The sequence below is a fragment of the Leucoraja erinacea genome, chromosome 3 (genome assembly GCF_028641065.1).
Source record: "Leucoraja erinacea ecotype New England chromosome 3, Leri_hhj_1, whole genome shotgun sequence".
NCBI classification, from domain to species: domain Eukaryota; kingdom Metazoa; phylum Chordata; class Chondrichthyes; order Rajiformes; family Rajidae; genus Leucoraja; species Leucoraja erinaceus.
In genome coordinates, this window is record NC_073379.1 from 111,054,534 (window position 1) to 111,079,665 (window position 25,132).

The 25,132-nt window shown below is 44.4% G+C and overlaps 1 protein-coding gene across 4 annotated transcripts in view; it reads left to right on the forward strand.

Moving 5' to 3' along the window:
• Positions 1 to 25,132, forward strand: part of hapln1b (hyaluronan and proteoglycan link protein 1b) — a 118,251-nt gene that overhangs the window by 86,430 nt on the left and 6,689 nt on the right. For all 4 annotated transcript variants that reach the window (XM_055633388.1, XM_055633387.1, XM_055633386.1 and 1 more), the window contains exons 3-4: positions 11,349 to 11,723; positions 16,178 to 16,480. In XM_055633388.1, coding sequence (XP_055489363.1) covers positions 11,349 to 11,723; positions 16,178 to 16,480 — 678 coding nt within the window. The remainder of the gene's footprint in view (positions 1 to 11,348; positions 11,724 to 16,177; positions 16,481 to 25,132) is intronic.

Below are 25,132 nucleotides of genomic sequence, written 5' to 3' on the forward strand. Positions count from 1 at the left end.
TGTTCTCCACATGGATTTTAGTAAGGCATTCAATCAAATCCTTATTGGTAAGTTGAACCAGAAGATTAAATGGGTTGGTTTGTATGTTTGAAGTCAACACCAAATTGGGTGGTGTTGTGGACAGTGTGGAAGGCTGTCAAAGTATACAGTGGGATATGGATCAGCTACAGAAAAGGGTGGAAAAATGGAAATGAAGTTTAAACTGAGCAAGTGTAACATGTTTAAGAAAAAACTGCAGATGCTGGAAAAATCGAAGTAGATAAAAAAGCTGGAGAAACTCAGCAGGTGAGGCAGCATCAATGGAACGAAGGACTAGGCGACGTTTCCGGTCGAGATCCTCCTTCAGACTGATGTTGGGGGGTGGGGGGGGGGGGAAAGAAAGGAAGAGGCGAAAACAGTAGGCGGTGGGAGAACTGGGAAGGTTGAGGGGAAGGAAGCAGAAAGCAGGGACTACCTGAAATTGGAGAAGTCAATGTTCATACCGCTGGGGTGTAGACTACCCAAGGGAAATATGAGGTGCTGTTCCTCCAATTTGCGGTGGGACTCACTCTGTCCATGGAGGAGGCCCAGGACAGAAAGGTCGGATTCGGAATGGGAGGGGGAGTTGAAGTGCTGAGCCACAGGGAGATCAGGTTAGTCATTGAGAACTGAGCAGAGGTGTTGGGCAAAGCGATCGCCAAGCCTGCGCTTGGTCTCACCGATGTAGAGACAGTATAGCATGTTGTTCTTTGGGAGATTGAATGTAAGAGGAAGGTATACAGTTGTTAATACCCTTAACAACATTGAGGGACCTTGGGCTACAAGTCCATAGCTCCATGAAAGTGGCTACATAAGTTGATAGAATGGTAAAGAAAATTTACGGTATCTAATAAAAGATATAATAGCGGCACATTGTCATAGAATTAACGAATTCAAAGACCACTGGGCTTGTATTCACTGGAATTTGGAAGGATGAGAGGGTATCTTATAGAAACATATAAAATCATTAAGGAATTGGACAAGCTAGATGCAGGAAACATGTTCCTGATGTTGGGGGAATGCAGAACCAGGGGCCACAGTTTAAGAATAAGGGGTAGGCCATTTATAACTGAGATGAGGAAAACCTTTTTCTGAGGGTTGTGAATTTATGAAATTCCCTGTCTCAGAAGGCAATGGAGGCCGATTCACAGGATGCATTCAAAAGATAGTTAGATAGAGCTCTTAGGGCTAGCGGAATCAAGGGATGTGTAGAAAAGAACTGCAGATGCAGGTTTAAATCGAAGGTAGACACAAAATGCTGGAGTAACTCAGCAGGTTAGGCAGCATCTCTGGAGAGAAGGAATGTTTCGGGTCGAGGCCTTTCTTCAGACTGATGTCAGGGGAGGGGTCGGGACAAAGATAGAATTCCGGGAGGCGGCGCGACTCTCGTCAGCAGCGGCCTCTGCAGCCCGTCCGCGTTTTTATTATTTTTGTCTATGTTTTTATGTAGTTTTTGTTATTTTTTTGTTGGGGTGTGTGTGTGGGGTAACTTTTAAATCTCTCCCTGCACGGGAGACCCGACCTTTTCTTTGTTGGGTCTCCGTTGTCGTTGGGGCTGCAACGAGGAGCGGCCTCCAACAGGAGAAGACCGGGGACTCTGGTGCCGACTCACCTCACCGTCGCAGAGCTGGCCGAGTCCGGAGCGGGTGGAGCGGTGGTGGAGCACTGCTGCTGCTGCAGCCCGACCTCCGGAGATTCGGAGGCTGCAGCTGCAGGTCTGGCGGACGGCGGCACCGGGAGCCCGCGGGTCCCTGGAGGGAGACCGCTTTTCAGGGCTCTCGCAACGGCGACTTCTCCCGCCCGAGTTGCGGGGTCGAAGAGCTCCTGGAGCGGGGCCTGACATCACCGCCCCGCGCGGCTTGGAATGGCCGCGGGACTCTGCGAGCGCACGCCGGGGGCTCTAACACCAAGACCCGGTGTGCGACCTCGCACCACCCGGCGTGGCTTTAATGGCCGCGGGACAATCGCCATCACCAGCCGGGGGCTTTGACTTTGACTCTGACATGGGGGGGGGGGGGGGGGGGAGAGTGCAGTGGAGAGATAAGTTTTTTTGGCCTTCCATCACAGCAATGTGATGGATGTTTATGTAAATTATGTTGTGTCTTGGGTCTATTTGTTTGTAATGTATGGCTGCAGAAACGGCATTTCGTTTGGACCTCAAGGGGTCCAAATGACAATTAAATTGAATCTTGAATCTTGATCTTGAATCTTGAATCAAGGGATATGGGGAGAAGGCAGGAACGGGGTACTGATTGTGGATGATCAGCCATGATCACATTGAATGGCAGTGTTGGCTCGAAGGGCTGAATGCACCTATTTTCTATGTTTCTAAACCTCCCACAGATAAAATACAATTTGTATGAATTCTACTTGTAGCTAATACCATCTTATCCAGGCAACGCTCTGGTAAACCTCCTCTGCACCCTTTCCAAAGCATCCACATTCTTCCAAAAGTGGGGATACTAGAATGAGATTTTAAACTAAAACCACCATCTGTCAAACTTATGGTTTGGTCCTACCAGGCAAATCTCTGCAAGAGATAAACTAATTTTGATGGACCCGTTCTCAGACCTGAAGTGCCTGAAACAACACTTCAATCAAGAACCAACTCAAAACAGAACAACACCACTCATTTCATTTTAGAATAGATGAAACTTAGATGATAATACATAGAACAGTGGACCACAAAAATAGTCTAAAACACAATAGTGATATTGGGGGACTTGATAGAGGTCTTTAAAATGATGAGAGGGATAGACAGAGTTGACGTGGATAAGCTTTTCCCATTGAGAGTAGGGAAGATTCAAACAAGAGGACATGATTTGAGAATTAAGGGACAGAAGTTTAGGGGTAACATGAGGGGGAACGTCTTTACTCAGAGAGTGGTAGCTGTGTGGAATGAGCTTCCAGTGGAAGTGGTGGAGGCAGGTTTGATTTCATAATTTAAAAATAAATTGGATAGGTATATGGACGGGAAAGGAATGGAGGGTTATGGTCTGAGTGCAGGTAGATGGGACTAGGGGAGAATACGTGTTCGGCACGGACTAGAAGGGCCGAGATGGCCTGGTTCTGTGCTGTAATTGTTATATAGTTATATGGTTATATCTGTGCCAATCATGATGCCAAATTAAACGGATAATTTATGTCTAAATATGAGACATTTCTCTCAATTCTTTGCATATCCATGTGCCTGTCTAAAAGCCTCTTAAATACCACTATCGGGAATTAGAAGAGATTGGGAACAAGAATTAGCTATAAAAATTTCAAAAGAGAGCTGGGATAATCATTTACTACAGGTGCATAAATGTTCGATCAACGTACGACATACGCTCATCCAATTCAAAACATTACATAGATTATATTATTCAAAAACTAAATTAAATAAAATCTTCCCTAATGTTTCACCAATCTGTGATAAATGCCTGTGTCAAGAAGCTACCATAGCGCACTCTTTTGTTTTTTGTACAAAAATCCAAAAATTCTGGTATGAAATATTTGATATTTTTTCAAAATTAATCAAAATAAAACTGGTACCAAAACCAGAATGGATTATTTTTGGAATATCGGAAGGTAACCCTGAACTAAACGTGTTTCAGAAGAATTTATTTAATTACGGGCTAATAATGGGAAAAAAGCTTATACTTAAATTCTGGAAAAATGCGCCCACACCAACAATAAAAATGTGGATATCAAATATGTTTGAAACATTACATCTGGAAGAGATGAGATTCCTCTTAGCAGGTAAAGCAGACCAATTCCAAAAGACGTGGTCTATGTTTCTGGACCTATTACAAGTATGAGGTGCAATAGTAATTTTTAAAAATAAATAAATAAATAAATGGTATCAGGACCTGGTAACGGGAGGTAAAACAACAAAAACAGACTTGGTTGGTAGTCCCCTTTCTGCGGAGTTTAATGTTATAATAGAGCGATTGTTCCTATTTTCTTTTTCTTTCTTTTCTAGGGTCTACTTTCTCACTTTACTTCCTTCTCTAACTTCTTTTCTAAGGGGCTTTCTTTTCCCAACACTCTTGCACTTCACGACTCTTGCGCACTTTCTTTACTTGCCTTACTTCTATCTTTTTCTTAAAGCTCAAAAAAAAATGAAGCGGTACAAAAAATGTATTAAGATATATGTGTTGTGTGGTATTGTAATTTACCGTACTTCTAATAAAAATAAAAAATAAAAAAAATAAAAATATATACCACTATCGGATCTGCTTCCACCACCATCACCCTTCTTACTGCAGCCAAATTAAACACAATTGACTTAGAGCATACTCCATAACTGAATTTCATAATCAGGGCCACATCTTATTTCTCATTCATCACACTATTAATTTACATCAGTGTCCAACTGGTTAAAAGAAACCCTCCAATGCCTGCAATTAAACCCGTAGGCCAAGTTCCTAATACAAAACTCCTGTAAGACTCAGTGTACAAATGTAAAGAAGCCAGCTCAATAAGAAAAACACAACATGGAAATATTGATCCATATGTTACAAAACTGTAACATTTGCCAACATTAGGAACATCTTACAGTGAGAGCTGACAAAAACAATTATACCATTTAAGGCAAACCAAAGAGATGACGCAATGATCTCCAAATATGTGTACACACACACACACACACACCCACACGCATGGTGGCGTTGCACTTTAGAAGACAACCTGCATGCTTTACCATGTCTGGTTTATGTGTGATTGACTCATAACTACTTCTTCAGTTCAGTGATAATTCAGAATAGACAACAGATGCCATGTTTGCCAAGCTTTAAAAAAAATCCTCAATCTTATCTAACAAGCCCATCATTGAACTGAAGACAAAGCGTGAAGAAGCACGGAAAAAAACACTTTGGCTTTGGTTTGTAAACCAACATCTGCAGTCCCTTGTTTCTACAAGCCCTTCCGCCCATTGAGTCCATGTTGGCCAACACCTCCCCACTTACGCTCATCCCACAGATCCTTGGATCTGACGTCATCTATGCTATTTAGCATGGTGGAGGTGGAGGTGCAACATTAAACAAAAAGGATGGACCATGCCTCCTCGGTACACCAAAATGCTGGAGAAACTCAGCGGGTGCAGCAGCATCTACGGAGCGAAGATTGATGGGGGGGGTGGGGGGGGGGGGGAGGAGGAGGAGCCCGAGGGCTGAGGGAGAGATAGGAAGGGGAGGAGACAGCAAGGGCTCACAGAATTGGGAGAATTCAATGTTCATGCAACCAGGATGCAGACTGCCCAAGCAGAATATGAGGTGCTGTTCCTCCAATTTGCGGCGTTGCTCACTCTGGCCGTGGAGAAGACCCAGGACAGAGAGGTCGGATACGGAATGGGAGGGGGGAGTTGAAGTGCTGAGCCACTGGGAGGTCAGGTTGTTTAATGCGGACCGAGCGGAGGAGGTTCTCTCCGGAGACAGTTTCACAACCTCATCCTGGTTTCACAATCTCCCCGCCCCCACCCCCCCTCAGTCTGAAGAAGGGTTTCGTCCCGAAACGTTGCCTATTTCCTTCGCTCTCTAGATGCTGCTGCACCCGCTGAGTTTCTCCAGCATTTTTGTGTACCTTCGATTTTCCAGCATCTGCAGTTCCTTCTTGAAGACCACGCCTCCTCAATGACTGAACTGAGGTAATTTCTATATAAGCTGAATTTGAATTTCCTTTATTGTCATTCAGACCTTACGGTCTGAACGAAATTTTGTGCCTGCAGTCATACATACAATGATACAATAATAACAACAATAAACACAAATTAACTTCCACCACAGTGAGTCCTCCAAACACCTCCTCACTGTGGTGGAGGCAAAAATCTTAGGGTTGCAGTCTCTCCCTCTGCTCCCTCTGCGCTGAGGCAATTCCCCACCGGGCGATGGTATAAACAGTCCCGCAGCTCACCGAACCCCGAGAACGGGCCGGTTCAAACACTGCGGCCCGGGGTGGTCGAAGCCGCCGCACCTCCAGTCCAGCACACGCAGCCGCCGGCCCGCGGCTGAACCCAGGACTCTGGACACCGCCGTCAGAACGTCGTCCGAGCCACCGGAGCACCGTCCCAGCCCCCGGACCGGATCGCCCTCACGTGAGTACCGTTCCACCCTCGGGCTGGGCCACTCCGACGGGAGCGCCACTCCGACGGAGCTATGATCAATACCAGCAAGCGGTATTTTGCTAAGAATAAGGTCAGGGTTTACATTGGACCTCATACTTTATATCCACAGTGTTGAAATGATTTCCCCACTTAGAGTTCAATCTTTGCTCTTGCCAGCTTCAATTTTCCTTGTAGGTTTTATTCAACTTGGAGAAGTATTGGTGATAGAGGACGGAGGACAGCTCGTGGCACTAGCCAAAGGATTAATACAATGAGACCTCATGAAGGCTGGAGCCAATGTTGAAGACTCCCAAGGCCACACCCTGTCCAACAACAACTGTCGGCTTGTCCAATTAGTGGGCCAGGACAGAGCCAGGAATGATGGTGGCGGAGAATTTCATGGAGGCTTTGATTCTGCTGGAGAGAGTTAGGTTTTTGCATGACTAATCTGTAGGGCAGCTCTTTCAATTTTCACAAAGTGCCCAAGGGAGGACTTTGTACTGCGTCTTGGCCCAGTTATGCCTTATCTTTTCCCAGTTCTGACAAATGGTCTTTAACCTGAAATGTTACTTCTGTTTCCTTTGCCGCACTGGGTGCCTGACTTATTGAGTGTTCCCAACATGTTCTGTTTTTGTTAGCCTAGTACCTAGTTCGATGCCAGTAGTCCATCTGGATTTGTTTAATCATAGCACTTCAATATAAATGAAAGTCTGACAAGATTCTTTCACAGAGTCGTCGACAATCTTGATATGATCCTGGATGAAAGCCTGATCGAGAGGGAGGGCCCATACGACTTTTAATTTAAGTAACTGAACTTAAGTTTCACAGCTAATGTGGTGAAATGTTAAGTGCAGGAAGGAACTGCAGATGCTGGTTTAAACCGAATGCTGGAGTAACTCAGCGGGACAGGCAGCATCTCTGGAGAGAAGGAATGGGCCGTGACCCTTCTTCAGACTGAATCATGTACAGTTGGAGAAAACAGTTTGCATTTGCTGCAAACACTAGGTACTGCAGATTCAGGAATCTGGAGCAAAAAAAAACAAACTGCTGGAGTGGTTCAGCGGGTCGAACAGCATTTGTGGAAGAAATTACTTGCTAAAGTTTTGGGTCGTAGAAACATAGAAAATAGGTGCAGGAGAAGGCTCTTTCGACCCTTCGAGCCAGCACCACCATCCAATATGATCATAGCTCAGAATCAGTACCCCGTTCCAGCTTTCTCCCCATATCCCTTGATTCCGTTAGCCCCAAGAGCTAAATCTGACTCTCTCTTGAATTCACCATGGGCACAAAATGCCGGAGTAACTCACTGGGACAGGCAGGTACTACAGCATTTAAAAGACACTTAGTGTAGAGTCATAGTGATACAGCATGGAAACAGGCCCTTTGGCCCAACTTGCCCACACCGGCCAACATGTCCCAGCTGCACTGGTCCCACCTGCCCGCGTTTGGTCCATATCCCTCCAAACCTGTCCTATCCATGTACCTGTCTAACTATTGTATTTCTTAAATGTTGGGGTATCCCCTGCCTCAACTACCTCCTCAGGCAGTGGAGACTGTATTGTTCCATACATCCACTACCCTACATGTAGGCAGTTAGGAAGGTTTCAGAGCGCGATGATGCTGCCTGACCCGCTGAGTGACTCAAGCATTTTGTGTCTGTCTTTGGTGTCAAAACCCTATATCAGAACAGTGCACCATGGTGCAGTGGTAGAGTTGCTGCCCTACAGCACCAGAGACCCGGCTTTGATCCTGACTATGCATGCTGTCTGTGCGGAGTTTGTACGTTCTCTCCGTGACCATGTGGGTGTCCTCCAGGTGCTCCCGTTACCTCCCCACATTCCAATGACGTGTAGGTTTGTAGGTTAATAGGCTTCTGTAAATTGCCCCTAGTGTATAGGATGCGAAAGTGGGATGAGCAAAGAACTAGTGTGGACGGGATGATCGTTGGTTGGCATGGAATCGATGGGCCGAAGGACCTGTCTCCACACTAAGTAAAGTAAACTAAACCGAGAGTGGTGAGGGAAGACGGCAGGTGTAAGGAAGAAAAGGGGCTGGTGAGATAGGGGCCAGTAGGTGATTGGTGTTCCGAGGAGGAGCGAAAGATGCTTGGCAAATGGTGCTTAGTGGAGGAGGAGTAGGGGCAGAGGTAGAGTTGGGAGGGAGAAGCAGGTGAGTAATACGTGGAGGCAAACAAGGGACGAAACATGCATATGGAGCCAGGTGGAGGAGGGGAGAGTGAAAGCAGAGAAGGAGATAGTAGATCGATAAGCGGGAACAAAAAAGCAATAGGCGCTGGAATCTGGAAGTACGTAATTTGCACATTGACGCATGCAAGAGGATGGGGTTTATCCTCAACAACCACAAGACCAAGGTTTCTCTACTGACCTACTCCCAATTCACCACACTCCTCTCCAACAAGAAGGCTCATCAGCGTCTCTTCTTCCTGAGGAGACTGAAGAAGGTCCATCTGTCTCCTCAGATCCTGGTGAACTTCTACCGCTGCACCATCGAGAGCATCCTTACCAACTGCATCACAGTATGGTATGGCAACTGCTCTGTCTCCGACCGGAAAGCATTGCAGAGGGTGGTGAAAATTGCCCAACGCATCACCGGTTCCTCGCCCCCCTCCATTGAGTCTGTCCAAAGCAAGCGTTGTCTGCGGAGGGCGCTCAGCATCGCCAAGGACCTCTCTCACCCCAACCATGGACTGTTTACCCTCCTACCATCCGGGAGGCGCTACAGGTCTCTCCGTTGCCGAACCAGCAGGTCGAGGAACAGCTTCTTTCCGGCGGCTGTCACTCTACTCAACAACGTACCTCGGTGACTGCCAATCACCACCCCCCCCCGGACACTTATTATTATTTATTCAAATCATGTGCTATGTCGCTCTTCCAGGGAGATGCTAAATGCATTTCGTTGTCTCTGTACTGTACACTGACAATGACAATTAAAATTGAATCTGAATCTGAATCTGAATCTGAATCTGAATCTGAATCTGAATCTGAATCTGAACAACAAAGGTTAATGGTGAGACCACAATGGTGAGAAAATGTGGACCACTTTCCATAGCTCACGGAACAGACATCACTGATGAAATTCACTCCCCCTTCAACATGCCAGCACAGTACTTGGTCTTTTGTGGAAGATCAAGATCTCAGATCTGGTACAAAGCTCATGGTTTACTTGGCTTCAGTGATCCCTGGCCTGGTCTACCTACAGCATGCATCCGGATGCACTGAAAAATATAGTGTCTCTACAAAAGCCCTTTATCTTGTGTGCCGTAATGAACAATTTCCTGACTGACACTCCCATCACTGAGACCTTAATGCACTCAGTCATAACATTGGTCACGTCATGTTATTTGCACACCTAAATCAGATTTTAGAAATGGCTACTCTATTCCAAGTGCACCAATAAAGCAATGCAAATATATACTCAAAGCTCATGACTGCTCAAAATGGAAAAGAAGTGTTCAAAATAATATTGAGGACCTCAATTCCATGCTTCAAGAGCACAAGGAATCCATGTGTAAGCAGCTGAAAGAGCATGTCCCCTTGCCAACTGCACAACCACCCTGCCCCATCTGCCTATTCCCTTCGCAGATGCTGCCTGACCGCTGACTTCTCCACCAGTACTTTTTGTTGCCGAATAATAGGCATAGATGGATTTCATTCTAATAAAATGAACAATGGACAAATTAACCCTGACGCATTGTCACTTTACACGTATCCACAACTTTTATCTTGTCTATTTTTACAGTTTTTAATCTTTATATTTGCTTTTAAGATCGATACACACTGTGTGTGCTCGCAGAAATCTGTGTTGTATGACTGCTGATCAGTACATTGTCCTGTCTGTATGTTGAGCCACGTCAAAGAAGATTTTCTGTTACGACAGACAATAAAGTTTTCTGAATCTGAATCTGAATCTGAATCTAAATATGTTTTAAATTATTAAATGCCAGAATGCAACAATGGCCAGCTGATTGTGTTGTAGGGAAACGTTTTCTATTTGCAGTTGCACATCAGTGTCTTCTTTGCCAGTTCTGAATGTCCTGCAAGCCACATATATGTCCAATACAATACAATACAATACAATACAATACACATTTATTGTCATTTGAGCCCCAATGAGACTCAAACAAAATTTTGTTTCCACAGCCATACAAACAAAGACAATGTCCTACAGACATACACACAATTAAATTCACACAAACATCCATCACAGTAAACCCAGTGTGATGGAAGGCAAAGTATTTTCTCTCCCCTGCTCTCAATTTCTCTCCCGATGTCCAAGCCCCAGGCGGGTCTCATGACTGGACTCACCACAGCTGAGTTGAGGGTCTGGATGCACTTCCCATCTGGCCCCTCAGCAATAATCCAGCAATTGCTGGAACATTTTCCACAGCCTAATTTTTGAATGATGTTGTTGACATTATTTGGAAATGTAAGTTTTGGTAACCTTTTGGTATTTTTCCTCTTGCCTGGATAATTATGTTTTAACGTTAATTAACAGCAAATTCAATAATTTTTCATTTTATTGTATCAAATATTTTTTTTAACCATTTCATTTTTTCATAGGCTTTTGCAAACACTGAAAAGCCCTTCTGACATTCTGCATCCAATATCAGTAACACATAGTCAAAGACATGTCGAGCAGTCAGCAGACTGTTCAGTCAATCAGTGAGGTCCAGGGGCAACGATTGTGTTTTCCGAGATGGCCACAGGAGGGCAGAGCCTTGAGGTTGCAAAGAGATGCAAGTTTACATTACAGATCATGGACACAAAATGCTGGAGGAATTCATCAGGACAGGTAACATCTCTGGAGAGAAGGAATGGGTGACGTTTCAGGTCGAGACCCTTTTTCACACTGAGAGACTTCACTCTGAAGAAGGGTCTTGACCTGAAACATCACTCATTCCTTCTCTCCAGAAATGCTGAGTTACTCCAGCATTTTGTGTCTATCTTCGCTGTAAACTAGCATCTGCAATCCGTCCTAAACAGATCATGGGTGGCAGAAGGGCTGGATGTTGGGGCTTTCATGAAATCCCACTGAACTTGTAGATTCTTGGTGCTCTATTAGGCAATTCCAATGAATTTAATATATTTCCAGTATGTCAATATCTGCATATCAAAGTTGATCTGCTTACTACACCAGTTTCTGAACTGATAATTTCTTCCAGCAGTAGTATTACAGAAAGATAATGCAAATATATATCTGTTAACACTGTCCATTATTCTTTTTATAGATAATGGATCGCGACTGGGCATAAAGATAGATCAACCAAAGGTTATCTCTTACCGAGGTAGCAATGCCACTCTCGCCTGTAAGTTCTATTACAAACCAGTTCCTGCTCGTGGAGCTCAAAGTCCTTTCAAAGTCAGGATCAAGTGGACCAAACTCACCTCAGATTACCTCAAGGAAATTGACGTCTTTGTTTCATTGGGAAACAACTGGAAAAGTTTTGGAAAGTACCAGGGAAGAGTTTCCCTGAATGAAGCCGATGAGAACGATGCCTCCATAACAATTACAGATTTAACTTTGGAGGACTACGGTAAATACAAATGTGAAATCATTGAGGGACTGGATGACGTCACAGGCACCATATTGCTGGATCTCCAAGGTATAATTACACAGTGGTTACTTAACAATACGTCAACTAGGTTCAATGTATTTCTTCACAAATTTTGATCTTACTTTTGTACAGGGGAAGGATGTCATTGCATAAGACGTGTGGAAGTCATAGAAACGGATGCAAATATGACACTTAAAGAACATTGAGAAGATTGAGGGGGGATCTTATCGAAACTTACAAAATTCTTAAGGGGTTGGACAGGCTAGATGCAGGAAGATTGTTCCCGATGTTGGGGAAGTCCAGGACAAGGGCTCACAGTTTAAGGATAAGGGGGAAGTCTTTTAGGACCGAGATGAGGAAAAAAAAATTCACACAGAGAGTGGTGAATCTGTGGAATTCTCTGCCACAGAAGGTAGTTGAGGCCAGTTCATTGGCTATATTTAAGAGGGAGTTGGATGTGGCCCTTGTGGATAAAGGGATCAGGGGGTATGGAGAGAAGGCAGGTACAGGATACCAAGTTGGACGATCAGCCATGATCATATTGAATGGCCGAAGGGCCGAATGGCCTACTCCTGCACCTATTGTCTATGTAACCAAGCTGACCTCCCGGTGGCTCAGCACTTCAACTCCCCCTCCCACTCTGTCTCCAACCTCTCTGCCCTGGGTCTCCTCCATGGCCACTGCGAGCAGCACCGGAAATTGGAGGAACAGCACCTCATATTCCGTTTGGGGAGTCTGCATCCTGGGGGCATGAACATCGAATTCTCCCAATTTTGTTAGTCCTTGCTGTCTCCTCCCCTTCCTCAGTCCCCCTGCTGTCTCCTCCCATCCCCCAGCCTTCGGGCTCCTCCTCCTTTTTCCTTTCTTGTCCCCGCCCACCCCCGCCCCCGATCAGTCTGAAGAAGGGTTTCAGCCCGAAACGTTGCCTATTTCCTTCGCTCCATAGATGCTGCTGCACCCGCTGAGTTTCTCCAGCTTTTTTGTGTACCTATGGATAGGAAGGGTTTGATGGACTGTGGGTCAAATACATAGAAATGGGTGTATCTAATATGCCAACTTGGTTGGCATGGACAAGGTGGGCCAAAGGGCTTATTTCCATGTTTTACAGCTCTATGACTCTAAGACTCTATGCTTTCAAAAAGTCATAGAAACATACACTTCAGAACTGGGCTCTTTGACCCACGATGTCCATGCCAACACTTCTGCATAGCTTAATTTACCCTACTTGCGCACATTAGGTGTGTCTAAATGTCTTCAAGAAGGAACTGCAGATGCTGGAAGATCGAAGGTACACAAAATTGCTGGAGAAACTCAGCGGGTGCAGCAGCATCTATGGAGCGAAGGAAATAGGCGACGTTTCGGGCCAAAACCCTTCTTCAGACTGATGGGGGGTGGGGGGGAGAAGGAAGGAAAAAGGGGAAGAGGAGGAGCCTGAGGGCGGGGGGGGATGGGAGGTGACAGCTCAAGGGTTAAAGAAGGGGAGGAGACAGCAAGGGCTAGCAAAATTGGGAGAATTCAACATTCATGTCTAAATGTCTTGATGTTTGAGTAAAGGATGCTGCATCCACAATATACCATTCATGCTTAGGGAAAGAGGCAACACATTCAAAGACAATTAATTCCTCACCAAGAACATTAATTCCTCCTCACCATTGTTATAAAATAAATCACTTTCGTTTCTGCACTGCCGGGTCTTAATCCTGGAACTGTCTTCTGTAATGGCACAGGAAAGCTCCAGAATTTCATTTGCTCAACACACTTTTGAAGAGACAGTTAAGGCTAAGAAATTAGTGAATGCTGGCCGTGCCCGTGAGCCCGCACCTTGAAAAAGTAATGATAAAATATTGAGAGGCTCACTAGAAAATTAAGATCCAAGAGAGGAGAGGATCAGTAGCCTCTCTGGAAAACACAATGGGGGAGGAATAATGTTACTGTGGGACATCTAAAGGAAAGAAAAATTAGAGTCAGGAATTCAGGGCAGGGTATTAATAATGTCACAGGAGGGAATTAATGGGTAGGAAAACCTATGGCTAATGGTCCAGGAATTATGCAGGAATATTCCCAGCAATGCATCAGAGAGAGAGATAGAATTTATTTGCCACACAACCAGGGTCGGTGGAATTTGGGTTGTCAGCAGCGGTACAATAATAAAGAACACACAATACACAATAAAACTGTAACACAAACATCCACCACAGCATTCATCACTGTGGTGGAAGGCACAAAATTTGGCCAGTCCTCCTCCATTTCCCCCCCCCGTGGACAGGACCAGAGTCCAGAGTCAGTCCAGGATCGGCTCTTCCTCACCGGAGACCGCGGCTTTAAGTTGGTGTAGGCCGCAGGCCGGCGGTCGAGATTTAAAGTCTCCGCCGCAGCCAGAAGCACCGTAGACTGCAGGGCCGGCGGTCGAAGCTCCCCTCCAGGGGTGATGGTAAGTTCACGCCGGGCCCGCGGTAGAAGTTGGCCGCGGGCCGGCAGTGATGGCTTCTTCTCCCCCCCGGGTCCCCCACGAGGGATCCCGGGCTGTAGACACCGCACCAGCTGGAACTCTGCAGACCGCGGCTTCAGGCTGCCGGCTGCCGCGGGCTTGCGAAACGGAGCGCTCCCCTCCGGCGAGCCCCAGCGAGGGCTCACCCGCTCCACGCCGAGAGTCCACGCTGCGCCCGCCGCTGAAGTCCCGGGCACGTCTCCGGGAAAGGCCGCGCCGATCCTTGTTGTTAGGCCACGGGGGAGGCGACCTGGAAAAAGTCGCCTCTCCATGGAGGAGGCGACCGAAGCGGTTTCCCCCACACCACCCCCCAACACAAAACACACCGAGGAACATCAAAAACATACTTTAAAACATACTAAAAAATTAAAAAATAAAATGTTGAAATAACTAACGCGCTGCTGACATGGCTGCTGCCAGAGCAGCGCCCCCTACGATCATCTCTTGGCCATCCTAGATATCCATCAGATATCGAAGGTGGAAGAAAACTGCAGAGTTTCGGGAATCTGGAGACAACAGAAATATCGACACAAAAGGCTGGAGTAACTCAGCGGGTCAGGCAGCATCTCTGGAGATAAGGAATAGATGACGTTTCGGGTCGAGACCCTTCTTCAGAGGGGGGAAAGGGAAACGAGAGATGTAGACGGGGATATAGAGAGAGATAGCACAAATGAATGAAAGATATGCAAAAAGTAACGATGGTCAAAGAATGGTGGAGCCCACAATGTCCCATTGTTGGCTGTGGGCTTGGTGATAACGAGTTACACAGACAGTGAAACTCAACAGGACAACAGTGAAACTGGTATGAAGACTTGGGATAGAATGGTGATGCAAAGTTTACTTGAAGTTAGAACATGAGTCAGTGACCCTGAACTGATCTTTACACCCCTTATTAAATCATAACTAGCAGTCCTTCATCAGATTTTGAAACAAAAGCTTTAGAATAATGCCTTGCAATGTGGCATGATTGGCTCAGATTTTTATTATAGGAAGATTGTAATGTTTGGCTGTGTTCTCACTCCTCTCTACAGCCAAAGTTAACTGGGAATTATTTGTTCTACTTAAATTAAGTCACAGCTTGCCCTATATATTCTGGCACAGTCCTACATTTCATCATTATAAACTGTTGAGAGTAAAATATGGTGAACCTATTAAAGGAAGCTTCGGGTTTCATGTTGCATTGATTAACTAAAAAAAAAATGGTTTGATGGGGCGGCTCTTTAGCACGTGGAACAATTATGTAGTATGGTCCGATAAGGGTTGACACAAAAGCAAATTAACCGATCTTGTACAAAGATTCATTCCCTGGAAACAAATTCCAAAGTGGTATTAGCCCAGAAATAGCTATTACTTACTGTACGTCTCGGACAGGAATGATGTATGCTACAGAGAAGTTCATGAGACGGAGGCAAAGTAGTGTGGTGCAATGCAGAGAGGAGAGGTCAGAATTGAATCAGTCGTAAATAATTGAAATTTGCTGTCTGCTTTGAAATCTGACAGATTTCATATTATTCGCTTTGATTTACACATTGGAGTAGCAAGCATGCATGTGCATGTATGAATTAATATACAGTGATGCATCTAGTTTGCAAAATTAAATTAAAATTGTAGTCCTCTTATTGGTTATAACAAAATTTGGGGACATTATTTTGACAGCGTTCAAAAAATGTAAATTAAAATTGATAGACAGAATTTTAATCACGCTAATATTGTCATAGCAAAGTAGCAGGGAAAATGTGCATATTATGTGAATCCCACAGTCAAATGATAGCACAGTGGGGAAAAGCTGTTAACAATGGTCATTATCAATGTTAATTGAACATTCACAGTCCTGGAATCCCCCCTAGGACTCAATTGTGAAATGCAAATGTTGTTAAATGATGACAGATTTGAGTGGAAGTTTCGACATGTGTTCGACAGATTGTACCCCTTTGTGCTTCTGCGTCAGTCTCAGTAACCCTTAATGCAGATCTGTTTTTATTTCTGTATCTTTCTGTTCTGCACTGCCCTCTAGGTGTTGTATACCCATACTTCCCACGGCTGGGTCGTTACAATCTGAACTTTGATGAGGCTCAGAAGGCATGCGAGGATCAAGACGCGATCATTGCCTCTTTTGATCAGCTTTACGAAGCGTGGAGAGGAGGACTGGATTGGTGTAACGCAGGCTGGCTGAATGATGGGTCTGTACAATATCCCATTACCAAGCCACGGGAGCCATGTGGAGGGCAAAACACAGTGCCTGGTATCCGAAGCTATGGATACAGAGACAAGATGAAGAACAAATATGATGTCTTCTGCTTCACATCCAACTTCAACGGTAACACAATCAAACATTTCCTTCTTTTTAAATAGTTTGGAAGTTTGATATCGACAAAAAAAAATCTGGAGCGCCTGCAGATGTTATTTTCATCTTATCCTTAAGTGGAACAATGGAGCAGATTTATTTTAGTCTCTCTGCATCGATAGAAAAGAAAATCAGTCAATCTACAAAAGTCTCACAATCATCCTAATGGTTTGTTATAACATTGCAATGGCTCAATGGTGCTTTTATTGTCACGAGTGTGAAATGCAAATGCACATTAAACATAACCAAAGACTTGGCCTCCACAGCCGTCTGTAGCAATGAATTCCACAGATTCACCACCCACTATAACCATATATAACCATATAACAATTACAGCACGGAAACAGGCCATCTCGGCCCTTCTATCCCGTGCTAAACACTTACTCTCACCTAGTCCCATCTACCTGCACTCAGACCATAACCCTCCATTCCTTTCACGTCCATATACCTATCCAATTTATTTTTAAATGATAAAAACGAACCTGCCTCCACCACTTCCACTGGAAGCGCATTCCACACAGCTACCACTCTCTGAGTAAAGAGGTTCCCCCTCATATTACCCCTAAACTTCTGTCCCTTAATTCTCAAGTCATGTCCTCTTGTTTGAATCTTCCCTACTCTCAACAGAAGAAGCTTTTCCACGTCAACTCTGTCTATCCCTCTCATCATTTCTAAAGACCCCCTTAACCTTCTGCGCTCCAAAGAATAAAGACCTAACTTGTTCAACAACAAACCTCTGGCTAAAAATAATTCCCCCTCATCTCCTTTCTAAAGGTATGCCCTCTAGTATCAAGTGCTATGTACGTCTTGGTATTGGTTCCAACAGCTGATATCTGAGGTAGTTTGAATATTGGATGAAGTGGACAGATTTAGATGCATTATTGTAATTGATGTAGGCATGTCACGGCGTGAATGATATTGTGGCAGCACCAACAGTCACAAGGACTTTTGCAATTTCCTAGTGCTTCATTAAATGCTTTTACAGTTCAATGAAGAATTTCTCTGAGATGTTTTAAATAAAAGCAGAATAGTTATTTTGCTTGAAGTTCTCAGGATCTTCGCCAGGTCCTTAACGTCGTACTTGTTGAGAGGAATTGGCGATACATCTGGCTGCAGGATGGATGATGCAGTTAACCAGTTATGTTTTTTCATATGTATATCCAGCATAATTCATTGCAAAATTAAGGTCATAAGGACAATAGACAATAAAAAATAGGTGCAGGAGAAGGCCATTCGGCCCTTTGATCTAGCACCGCTATTCACTGTGATCATGGCTGATCATCCACAATCAGTACCCCGTTCCTGCTTTCTCCCCATAAGGACTCCGCTATCTCTAAGAGCTCCATCTGACTCTCAAGAGAGAGTCGATATGGGGTGAAAGCATCCAGAGAATCAGCCTCCACTGCCTTCTGAGGCAGAGAATTCCACAGATTCACAACTCTCTGGGTGAAAATGTTTTTCCTTATCTCCGTTCTAAATGGCCTACCCCTTATTCTTAAACCGTGGGCCCTGGTTCTGGACTTCCCCAACATCGGGAACATGTTTCCTGCATCTAGCATGTCCAAACCCTTAATAATCTTATATGGTTCAATAAGATTCCCTCTCATCCTTCTAAAGGTCATAAGGAATAGGAGTAGAATTAGGCCATTCAGCCCATCAAGTCTACTCCACCATTCAATCATAGCTGATCCATCTCTACTTGCTAACCCCAATCTCCTGCCTTCTCCCTATAACCACTGACACCTGTATTAATCAAGAATCTATCTATCTCTGTCTTAAGAAATACCCACTGACTTGGCCTCCTCAGCCTCTGTGGCAAAGAATTCCACAGATTCACCACCCTCTGACTAAAGACATTTCTCCTCGTCTCCTTCTTTCAAGAATGTCCTTTAATTCTGATGCTATGACCTCTAGTCCTAGATTCTCCCACTAGTGGAAACATCCCCTTCACATTCACTCTATCCAAGCCTTTCATTATTCTGTATATTTCAATGAGGCCCCCCGCATTGATTGCTTAGTTTACTTTGCTTAGAGATATAGCACGGCAACAGGCCCTTCAGCCCACTAAGTCCGCACTGACCAGCGATACCACACACTAACGCTATCCTACGATAAGGAACAATTTACACGTATTACAAGCCAATTATCCTACAAGCTTGTACGTCATTGAAGTGTAGGAGGAAACAGAAGATCTCAGAGCAAAACTCACGCAGTCACGGGGAGAACGTACAAACTCCGTACGGATAGCACCCGTAGTCGGGATCGAACCCAGGTCTCCGGCACTGTAAGGCAGCAACTCTACCACTGCGCCACCGTGCTGCCCCGTGCCGATTGGATTAATTGAGATATAATGATATGCTCCTCTACAATCTTATAACATGAATTATTCTGTCACATTCACGATGACATAAGAAATTCTAAGCAAATTAAAGAAAAATAATTTCATTTGTTTTACTTTCATTGAAAAGCGTGGTAATATAAAGGGCAGTTTATAAACGAGTGTCAGCATAAGTTGCTGAGTTCATCTGGAGTTCTGCTCAGTTTAGTTTATTGTCACGTGTACAGTGAAATGGTTTTTTTGCGTACTAACCAGTCAGCGGCAAGAACATACATGATTACAATCAAGCCATCCACAGTATTCAGTGTGTTATGGAGGGAATACCGTCTAGTGCAAGGTCAAGCCAGTAAAGTCCAATCAAAGATAATCTAGTCCCACTTAGGAAACCTGGACGGAAACCTCTGGAGACTTTGCGCCCCACCCAAGGTTTCCGTGCGGTTCCCGGAGGTTTTTGTCAGTCTCCCTACCTGCTTCCACTACCTGCAACCTCCGGCAACCACCTGCAACAACCGCACGGAAACCTTGGGTGGGGCGCAAAGTCTCCAGAGGTCTCCGTTCAGGTTTCCTAAGTGGGACAGGGGCATAAGAGTCACCAATAACCTGTTGTCTTCCACCTGTAATGTTTGTCATTCACCTGAGTTAAGCTTCTAAACTGTATTTGGTTTTACAGTGGTTACGATTAGTACATGAAGAGGAATAGTCAGATGGAGAATGATAATTGAATGAAATTGCGAGATGTCAAGATGCAGAAGAAAGTCAGATACAGAACATTTGGACATTAATACTAATATGTGACCAGGGAATCCTCTGCCAGAATGTCTATAGCAGAGAAACAATATCAGTATAATGCCTATAAGAGGCTTGGATTAATGCACACTATTAGATTGCCAAATGAAAACTGAGAATGAAAAGCCCGACTATATTACACAATGTGGACTTTTCTGTTGGCTAGTGGAAGTAATTTGCAATTGGCAAAAGCCGTTTCCTTAAAGATCCTGGGATTACAATTTGAAATCATTGTGTTTACTTTGCTTGGCACCATTTGCAAGTTACGCAAGCAGTGACTGGTTGAACATTTTGCAGTGCCATAACGACAGTGAAGTATTGTATATTATAATCACTGCTCTCTGGTGAAAACTGAAACAAAGCTGGTAAATCAATGCCATTTTAATATAACACTATTATTAATTTCATCAGCTCAAATGTTGAGACCCTGACGATGAATTTCTATTAAAGAAATAAACCTGATCAATAGCAGACTTCATTGCAGCCATTAATCTGGCATGATTGCCAAGATCACATCTCTGTAGATATCTCAACTTAACTTTCCTCAAAGGAAGACGCGGGCTTGAAATAAATGTTCTGTATTCTAAGAAAAATTAAACAAAAGTCACAGCACAGAAGGAGTCCATTGTTTCTATGCTAAGTTGTTTGGCCAACCCAAAACAAATCTTCTATTCTTCCCCATAGCTCTCTTATTTTCCCTTTACATCTCCTTTCCATTGAAGGATGCTATTGTATTCTTCTCAATCAACTACCTAATTATTGCCAGAAAGCATTCACCATACCCCATATGTCTCTGCACAGAGAAATGCCTTCCCACCTCACGCTTCACTTTACCAAGATATATTGTTGCTTCTCATCCTTCGTGTCATTCTGCATGTGTTTTGGAACAGCAGAATTTAACCATATAACCATATAACAATTACAGCACGGAAACAGGCCATCTCGGCCCTACAAGTCCGTGCCGAACAACTTTTTTCCCTTAGTCCCACCTGCCTGCACTCATACCATAACCCTCCATTCCCTTCTCATCCATATGCCTATCCAATTTATTTTTAAATTGTACCAACGAACCTGCCTCCACCACTTCCACTGGAAGCTCATTCCACACCGCTACCACTCTCTGAGTAAAGAAGTTCCCCCTCATATTACCCCTAAACTTCTGTCCCTTAATTCTGAAGTCATGTCCTCTTCTTTAACAACCACATATTCATTCATCATCGAAGAAAACATTAGCGACTCAGTGTCAAGTCAAGTCAAGTCAAGTTTATTTGTCACATACACATACGAGATGTGCAGTGTTGCTGGTTTCCAACGGGAACGGTGACGGACGCACCACACATCTCTGTCCTCCAGTTCCTGCGGACTTCCGCCGCTGGAAGTATAGGATTTTGGCGTATGTGTGTTTTATCATCATTTCTTACAATGCCATGTACGACGGTGATCGCAACTTCTACTGAAGTGTGGATGGCCGTTGGCTCGCTAGAAGCTCATCCACCCTTTGACAAGTCTTGTTTTTGGTCCTGCTGGGAGTCCACAGCCCCCTCCTCACCTGGCAAACCAGGTGGGGGAGACGGTTTAGTTGCCGACTATCCGACCATGGAGAAGGTAGCACGGGATTACATGGTACCCGTGGCAGGGGGAACTCCCCCCGACCTGACCATAGTGAAAATGATTAATATAGAACCCTTAGTGGCTGACTGTAGACATATTTCATAACTATTCAAATATATTTAAATACACTTATATTTCATTCCAACTGTATAGAAACATGAAATCATGAAAAGATGAAACTTGGTTGAATCAAATGTCATTTAGAGTCAGAAACTTTTTTCATAAAATGGCAAAATCAAACACTGGAGAGCGCAGATTTAAGATGAGAGGGGCAAGTTTTTTTTACACAGAGGGTGGTGAGTGCCTGGAATGTGCCGCTGATGGTGGTGGTAGAGACAGATACTATAGTGGCATTTCAAAGATTTTTGGATAGGGCATCTGGATATGCAGGGAAAGGAGGGATATGAATTAGTTTAGGCAGATAAGAGTTTGTCTTGGCATCCTGTTCAGCACAGATATTGTGGGTTGAAAGGCCAAATATTGTGCTGCATTGTTCTATGAAAATATTAATACACGCTGCCTACATTAGTATTCACCAGCAGGTTTTAAGAGTTAAGAAGTAACAGTCCCATCCCGACTCAGTAGTATTAAAGCTGTTGTGTGGAATTAAATTGAATTTCAGAGATGTTGTCACGTCTATACATTATGTTAAATATTACCAAGTTGAGTTTTGAGAAACAATCAGATGAGCTCAGCAGGTTGAGCAGCAGCAGTGTGATGGGTTGGGGGTGGGGGGGGTGGGGGGGGGGGGGGGGGGGGGGGGGGGGGGGGGGGGGGGGGGGGGGGGGGGGGGGGGGGGGGGGGGGGGGGGGGATAGCGTTTCGAGATTGTACCTAGCAGAGAAATACATGGAAAGCAGCAAAGATAACAATGGATCTTGGCCTAATGCTTAAATCAAAGTGAACAAGAGTGATGTCAAACAGTGTTAATTCCTTCTGCGTAAAAGATAATTCTCCTCTTCTACCTGAAAATTATTTCATTTGACCATTCTATGCCCAGCTAGCAGTAGCCGTGTGTTCCAGTAATAGAGCCATTTAGAACGTAGTACCGTACATCACAGGAACAGGCCCTTCGGCCCAAAATATCTGTGCTGAACATGATGCCAGGATAAACTATTCTCACCTGCCTGCATGATCTAATTCCCTCCACACCCTGCATATCCATGTGCCTACCTAAATGCAACTTAAATGTCGTAATTATGTCTGCCTCCACCGCCATTCCCTGACAGCACATACCAGGCACTCACCAACTCTGTAAAAAAACCATACCCCGACTTCTCCTATAAACTTTGCATTCTCACCTTAAAGCTCTCTAGTCTTGTTGAAGGCATGGGGTCCCCGACAGGTAGAAACATTTCAGATAAGTTCAGAGTTAGTTGACCTGTGGGCCACTTGGCTAGCACTAAATTAAATGCTGAGGAGAGATGATTTGGAGCTGTATATTACAGTACCCCCTCAGGGAGTATAGTCATTGGGAGATCATGTTGCAGTTTTATAAGATGTTCGTGAGGCCGCACTATGCTCAGTTCTGGGCACCGTGTTGTAGGAAAGATGTTGTCAAGCTGGAAAGGGTACAGAGAAGAATTATGAGAATGTTGCCAGGACTCGAGGGTCTGAGCTATAGGGAGAGGTTGAGTAGACTGGGACTATTCCTTGGAGCGTAGGAAGATGAGGGGTGATCTTATAGGTGTATAAGATCATGAGAGGAATAGATTGAGTAGATGCACAGAGTCTCTTGCCCAGAGTAGATGATTCGAGGACCCGAGAATATAGGTTTAAGGTGAAGGGGAGAAGATTTAATAGGAATCTGAGGTGTAACATTTTCAGACAAAGGGTGGTGGGTGTATGGAATGAGCTGCTAGAGGAGGTAGTTGAGGCTGGGACTATCCCAACATTTAAGGAACAGTTAGACAGGTACATGGATAGGACAGGTTTTGAGGGATACAGACCAAAAGCGGGCAGGTGGACGAGTGTAGCTGGGATATTTTGGCCGGTGTGGGCAAGTTGAGCCGAAGGGCCTGTTTCCACACTGTAGACTTTAGACTTTAGAGATACAGCATGGAAACAGGCCTTTCTGCACACCGAGTCCACGTCGGCCAGCTATCCCCACGTACACTAGCACTCACCTACACACTAGGGACAATTTATCGAATAGGGTACTCGCTAGAATTTAGAAGATTGAGGGGGGATCTTATAGAAACTTACAAAATTCTTAAGGGGTTGGACAGGCTAGATGCAGGAAGATTGTTCCCGATGTTGGGGAAGTCCAGAACAAGGGGTCACAGCTTAAGGATAAAGGGGAAATCCTTTAAAACCGAGATGAGAAGAACATTTTTCACACAGAGAGTGGTGAATCTGTGGAATTCTCTGCCACAGAAGGTAGTTGAGGCCAGTTCATTGGCTATATTTAATCCAATCCAATCCAATCCAACTTTATTTGTTAAGCACTTTAAAACAGCCAATGTTAACCAAAGTGCTGTACAGAAGAATAAACAAGACATCATAAACAGACACCATAACAGCTCACATGAGGCGCAAAAATTACATATGAAATACAACATTAAATTAAAAGACATAAAACATGAGTAAAAATAATAGCCACGGAATAAAAGCAATCAAAAAATAAGAAATTAAATCAAGTAAAGAAATAAAGTCGACATCTTACTGGGTATCAAAGGCCATGGAGAAGAGATGGGTTTTAAGAAGTGATTTAAAAACAGACAGAGAAGAGGCCTGTTTAATGTGGAGAGGCAGATGGTTCCATAATTTGGGTGCCGACACAGCAAAGGCACGGTCCCCTCTGAGCTTCAGCTTAGTTTTAGGCCCACTCAGGAGCAGCTGATTATCTGACCTGAGAGAGCGGGCGGGTGTATAAGGGTGTAGAGGGAGTTAAATGTGGCCCTTGTGGCTAAAGGGATCAGGGGGTATGGAGAGAAGGCAGAAGGTACAGGATACTGAGTTGGATGATCAGCCATGATCATATTGAATGGCGGTGCAGGCTCGAAGGGCCGAATGGCCTACTCCTGCACCTATTTTCTATGTTTCTAATAAGAAATGTAAGGTAATGAAAATAGTCAAAATTTGACTCTTTTACATCTTGCACATATTATTTATATATTGTGAATTGCATAAGAACGACCATAATGGGGGAAGATCTAATTTGATTTAATATTGTCACGTCTACATAGGTACAATGAAAAGCTTTTTTGTTGCATAAGTTCCTAAGTTATAGGAGCAGAATTAGGCCATTCGACCCATCAAGTCTACTCCGCAATCAATCATGGCTGATCTATCTCTCCCTCTCAACCCCATTCTCCTGCCTTCTCTCCATAACCCCGACACCTATACTAATCAAGAATCTATCAATCTCCACCTTAATAATGTCCATTGGCTTGGACTTCTGTGGCTTTGAATGCCACAGAAATTCCTCCTCATCTCCTTCTGAAAGGTACGTCCTTTAATTCTGAGGCTGTGGCCTCTGGTCCTAGGCTTTCCCACTAGTGGAAACATCTTCTCCACATCCACTCTATCCAAGCCTTTCACTATTCGGTAATTTTCAATGATGTCCCCCTCATCCTTCCAAACTCCTTCCATCCAGTCAACAAAAAGTCTGTACATGATTAGTCTAGTTGCCAATATGTAAAGAAAAATTTGGCCCTTTAAGCCAGCATCGCCATTCAATATGATCATGGCTGATCATCCAAAATCAGTAGTTCGTTCCTGCTTTCTCCCCATATCCCTTGATTCCGTTAGCCCTGAGAGCTATAACTCTCTTGAATACATCCAGGGAAAAGGCCTCCACTGACTTCTGTGGCAGACAATTCCACAGATTCACAAGTCTCTGGGTGAAAACGTTTCTCCTCATCTCAGTCCTAAACGACCTACCCCTTA